We start from the raw sequence: 6000 nt of genomic DNA on the forward strand, positions 1-6000 counted from the left end.
GGCTCAACTGGTACCCTCTATCTCTACATGTTAGAATGCCATACCAACAAATTCCTACATTTCCGGCCGTATACAGCTGAAAATGCCCAGGTATGGCTGAAACAACTCCAAAAGAGTAAGCTACTACAAAACAAGTTAAATTATATTACAAAAATTAATAATTTTACTGGCTTTAATGATCCCAACGCTTTAAGGTGTTTTGATTGGATTTAAGAAGAACCACTATATAAAAGAGTAGAGTGGCACTGAGAGACAAAAAAAAACATTAATGAAAATGCCCCAGGAAGACAGTTACTTGATGATTTAATGGAAAAGGAAAACTCATGCAAACAATAATATCTCGTCACTTTCTTTTCACATATGTCATCCTCTTCCCTTCGTACAAGTACAGTGAAATTAAATTAAGTTTTCGACTAATTTATTTGTTTAATATTATAGTTATCATTCTTGCTGTATATTTAACAATTTTTATTGATTTTGTAATACAAACTTGTGCGCAAGGCACTGTTTTAAAGTTTAGATATTAAGCAATCAACTATGGAATAGGAACGGATTAATCCATTTTACATAAATTCCCTGTAATGAAATGTTCTCAAATTATAAATTCCTGTAATGAAAAGTAAAGTCGGTTTATAAAAATTTCGGGAGATAAATGGCCATCGAGAACGAATTACATCTGTGAATCAGGGTGTCGTTGTATACTTTTCAGATAGATTTCGTCGTATTAATTCGCTTTAAACAAAATTAAATCCTTTTTTAAACTTATATCCACTGTGCGTACTTAGAGTTTAAAATTTTAATACATTTAAAACACTCCGAAAGATTATGATCGTCATAAGAAATAAGATTATATAGTGCTAGACACGAAGTATTGATCTGCTATAAGGATTATGTACATTTTAAACAGAAAAATTGAAATGCATATATTCTGTTAAAAAAATAAAATAATCATTGGAGCTAATTACAATTTTAATGCGTTAATTATACTCTAAAGTAAATTTGACACGAAAGGTCAAATATAGAACTGCTACAAAATATAAAAGCAAGATTTAAATTATATTTCATAAAACATAAAATAGTGTTTTTTTTTATTTTGTACTCAAAACAGGACGGAAAAAAAAGACTTAAATAGGAATAATCATCTGGCTTCACGTATTCTTTCAATATGCAAGTGAAACCCGAGTTAAGTCTTTCGAATTATAAAATAGCCGAAAATATTATAACACGAAAACTTATCTGATGTAACTTAATCGATCAGATATCCCACTTCATCTGCCTTAAATATACACAGAAGACTTACCGTACGCATCAATAGCGCAAAATCACTTAATACAAAACTTTCTTTAAATTAAACTTATTTTATTGAACTGAACTGTCCTGAACGAATAAAATAAAACTGCAAGGCCTACAGTTACCATACAGAGCTGATACACCACTGCATTTAAAGAAAACGCTGAATTGCCGAAGTCTCATATTTTGATACTTTTACAAACATCCAATACCTTCCCCGCGATTCAAACCCGGGCCCTTTAGCAGCCAGCATTGCTGACCACTTTCCTGTCTGGGTGGCTACGGATTCAGTAGACAACATGACTTTCCTAACTTTTCCCTGGCCCACCAGCGGCCGAGCGGTAAAGTCGCTGAACACAGGTAGTTCGGTCAGAGGTTCGAATCCCGTGAACGGGCTGGCGGCATGGGCGTTTTCGAGGTTTTCCTCATGTGCAACGTGTATACGAGTCAGTTCCCTTAGAAAGTCTTCCACGAAGGCATCCCTCCCCTTAGGCAGATAGCCCTAGTGTGCTTTGCCGTATTTAAATAAACCAAACCTAACTTTTCCCCGTAATGATACCTCTCGCAATTTCGTACTGAGAGAGTTTGGTTTTATTAGATTTAGGCAAAACACTCCAGGGTTATCTGCCTTTAGGGAGGGATGCTTTCGTGGAGGACTTTTTGAGGGAAACTAGCTCGTATACACGTTACACATGGGGAAACCAATGAAAACACCCATGCAGCCAGCCCGGTCGTGGGATTCAAACCTCGGACTGAACTACCAGTGTTCAGCGACTTTACCGCTTGGCTGCTGGTGGGCCGTACTGAGAAGGAAAAACTTTAGTGTAGTTTTATCAATTTTCGAAAAAGGGACATATCGCCTACAGGGTGTTAAACTTAGCGTTTTAAGACTTCTATTTAAAAACCTTATTTATAAAATTGATAAGTTTTTCCAAATTCATCCATTCCTCTAATATTACCGTATGATAGCAAAAGCAGTAATATTTATTACATTAGTATTAGCATTACTGTTGGTGTATAATTGCATGCACGTGCAATTTTTATTTTAAGGAAATTTAAATAATACGTCACTTTTTTTAGTTAAAATAACACTCGAAATAACCATTATTTTAGGAGTTGAAACAAAACGAATCAGCGTAATATTCATAAATTCCCTTTCGTGTTTTGCACTTCCGCAACTGAAGAGATTCTGTATTTAAACCTTCGAAACTTCCAAATTTATGAATATTAGCGAAATGAATTAATTAATTAATGCATTATATATTAATTAAAGACTATTGTAAAATATTAATTAAAATGTTATATATAGTCATATGGACAAGAACGGATGGGGGCTTAAGAAAAAAATGCTTTAATCGAAGGAGCGGCGACCCAAAATATTGCAGCCAATCAGCTGAGTTGCAGCCAATCACCAATTTGTCTTTCTTCTATAAAGGCTTTATAATAGGTGGTAAAAAGTACAATGCATCCATATTTATTCAAAAGAGGCATGTTTTGATTGTATGGTTTCTATACGTGAATACGTATCGTATTGTGTAGAAAAGAACAAAATCAGCATCCAAAACTTAAAGTTTCTACCAACCACCCAAACACTTTTCCACAGTTTAAAAATCAAAAGCCGAATGGTCGTAAATCACAGATTACTTCTAAAATGAAAATAACCGAAAAGTGAATACATTTTATGTCATTTAGTGAATGACTCCACTGAATGTCAGATTTTTCTGCTGTTGTTTTGGTGGCACTTACGTCCTAAGTAGCTAATTTGCAGTAAATGTTGTTATTAATTACCACAGCATAAAAATAGAAACTAAAAGTTGCTACACTTTAGAGAGATTCAAAGAAACATATTATTTCTGCACCGTTTATCACAATTTTTCTAAATAAGAAAACAATAACGCTTGCTTTGTTTCGATACGATAAAAAGATATGAGAGTATCCTTAAAAACAGATTGAACCACTTAAACCATTTAAATTATTAGAAGCCATATTAAATCATTTAAATTATTGTAGTTTTACTTCCAATGAATTTAAGATTCGCAGCCTTGCTAACAGGGTTGATGGTAACAAGAAAAATCTGTGTGAAGGCAAAGTCTGAAAAGCAAAAATAAGAAAAAGCGGAACTCTTGTCACGAAAAAACATCTGATTTACATACTAATTTTATTTTATTTTGAACTCTACTTTTTTTACTCGTCTTCACCACTTCTAGATGACGTATACCTCACCTTGACTTCAAATCGAAATATATCCTGGAAAAAAAATGTCTCTTAATTTTGCAGCTTGTTAATGAAATTGCATCTTTTCTGCTCGCGGTAATTTTCCGCAACTTTTCATTTTTTAATTATGTCAATAGTTTGCATATTTAAAATCGGAAAAGATTGCGAGAAGGTTAAGCTCTAAAAGAGAATAGATTCTCGTCCCGCGGTCCCTTTATCTTCTTACCCCTTTTTTTTAATTTATTTCTTAAGTTATAATTAATAAATTCCTAAATTTCTCAGAGCAATAAAATTTGCCGAAACGTGAATTATATATCTATAAATATATATACATTTAAAATTTTACATTTTTCTGCTCAAAATGTGAACTAGAGGCATTTACAAGGCATGTTAATTAAATTAAAACCTAATTACTAATATAATTAATTATATATTTATAATGTAGGCCAAGTGATTAATAAGTCATTACACATAACGCCTGATAGCACTGTGAATACTGCCTGGTCAAGAACTTTGGTCACAAAATATATAGTCATAACACTGTGTGTAATAATATCATTGATTACCTTGCGCATAACATATATGCATCCTTTTTCATAGACATCAATGTAATATATTGGGCCCCCCCCTTTTTGATGGGAGCGTATGAAAATATCCTCCATTCGAAATCACTTTCAAAACACGTGCATCCACGGGAAGTCAGAATTCTCAAGAGTACGGCTGAAATGTTTAAAAAAATGTGTTTACCTGAAGTATGTAATTCCCTGCAGTGGTTCATTTTATCCCTTTCATCCAAAGCCAGGATGGCGTTCACTCCAAATTTCAGATCCGTTCTCTTGCTATTATCGTCCTCCCTTACAAAGGCCGGAGACAAAGGCACAGGTTTTGCCAGAGTCCGGGGGCTCAGTAGGTTGTCGACGTAGAAGTCTTTGCTGGGCCTGCCGCCGGACACAGGCAGGCTGGCCGCGTGCGAGATCACGCTAGGCCGACAGTAGAGCGGCTCCATGCTCTGCATCAGTTGTAAGGGTGTAAGTTCTACAGGCATCAGCTGTAATGATGAGATTGAAGGAGTTACGAGCACTTAAAGGAGCGGGAAATGCGACGATGAATTATACAAGGCATGAATGATTTTATAATACGCGCAAGGACTGATGGCTAAGTCTCCTCGTCGCTTCTTAACTCAGTTGTACGAATGCGTAACGTCGCAGTCTGTCATTGGCTGGTGGGCGACGAATCGGCGCTCGCTTCATCTTCGGCATCTTTTGGGGATGCTCTTCGGAAAATAGGAACGCGCGCACACCTCGTGGGAGGGGAGGAGGAGAGAAGAGCGCGGTCGAATGAATGAATAAATCATATACGCGGGACACTCGCAAATCCCAAAGCTCGGACGGAAATTTCTTACAAGGAAAATTCCGATAAATTCGTGAAGAAAAGTGCGTATTTCTTGGACACGTTCCTGAAAGCCAAGCGCACATAGTGACGTATTTTGAATTATTTAATAATCATAAAAATGCTAATAATTTAAGGAAAGCTATACCTAAATGTTGTAAACAGTTCTTTTCAAGGAAACGTTATCGTATTCTCATTTCTTTTAGTTAAATTTTAAAGTCGTTTGTAAAGCATAAATAATAAATATATAATATAATGCATAAAATTAAATACATCTTTCCGCATTTGTTATTTGTGCTTTTCATTAAATTCTTTCAATAAAAATTTTGATGTCATTTGAGTATTGAATATTAAAATATTGGTTATATCGGATATAAATTGTGTTTCATATTTCTATGATCCTAATATTCCGATTAAAGCCTTGATTTTATTGAAGTGGATGACAAAGCTGAGTAAAAGAACAAACAGAGGTCTCTTTCCTGTATTTTTGTTGTATACATACAGCATTTCACTGATGGATCGACATTACGTGATACACATACACATCGATGAAGAAGATTTCTTTCCAGAGAACTGTGCATACTGCAAGGTACAATTAAACAACTCAGTTACGTGAATTATTGCGATTCCGAGTCAGATGTATCAGAATAGAAAATAACTAGCCAATAAACATTTGCGCCTTCCTCAGGGCTGGAAAAAAAATCTTTGTACCCTTTTTTACAGGTGTCAGTCAGTATAGACCTCGTACAGCCGCCATTGAGAACAATAACGCAATCATGGATGGAATTTGGAGAAAAGAAGTGTATGAGAGTAGTTGTAAAGATTGATTTGGTTCATTTGATTAGGGCAAAGTATACGAAGGCTATCTGCCTAAGGGGAGGGATACCTTCAAGGAAGATTTTCTAAGGGAAATTGGTCCGTATTTACATTACACATGGGGAAAACCAGGAAAACGCCCATGCAGCCAGTCCGTTCGCCTGGAATCGAACCTATGTCGGTCGAACTGCAAGTGTTAAGTGACTTTATCGTTCGGTCTCTGGTGAGTAGTCGTAAATAATCTCAGGCACCTTGATAAAAGCCAAAAAGGACTAATAGCCAAATTCGATG

The 6000-nt window shown here is 35.4% G+C and overlaps 1 protein-coding gene across 3 annotated transcripts in view; it reads right to left on the bottom strand.

Annotated features, from left to right (window-relative positions):
* LOC118184382 (homeobox protein DBX1-like) overlaps positions 1-4665 on the bottom strand; it is a 144862-nt gene extending 140197 nt beyond the window's left edge. Inside the window, exon 1 of one of the 3 annotated variants that reach the window (XM_085810017.1) lies at positions 4252-4665. In XM_085810017.1, the coding sequence (XP_085666143.1) occupies positions 4252-4549 (298 nt within the window). In that variant the 5' untranslated portion in view covers positions 4550-4665. The remainder of the gene's footprint in view (positions 1-4251) is intronic. The other 2 variants (XM_035354051.2, XM_035354050.2) reach the window with 2 other exon arrangements.
* Positions 4666-6000: the final 1335 nt, after the last annotated feature.

The sequence above is a fragment of the Stegodyphus dumicola genome, chromosome X2 (assembly GCF_044657685.1).
Source record: "Stegodyphus dumicola isolate Sdum_Otavi_A_Nest chromosome X2, ASM4465768v1".
NCBI lineage: Eukaryota > Metazoa > Arthropoda > Arachnida > Araneae > Eresidae > Stegodyphus > Stegodyphus dumicola.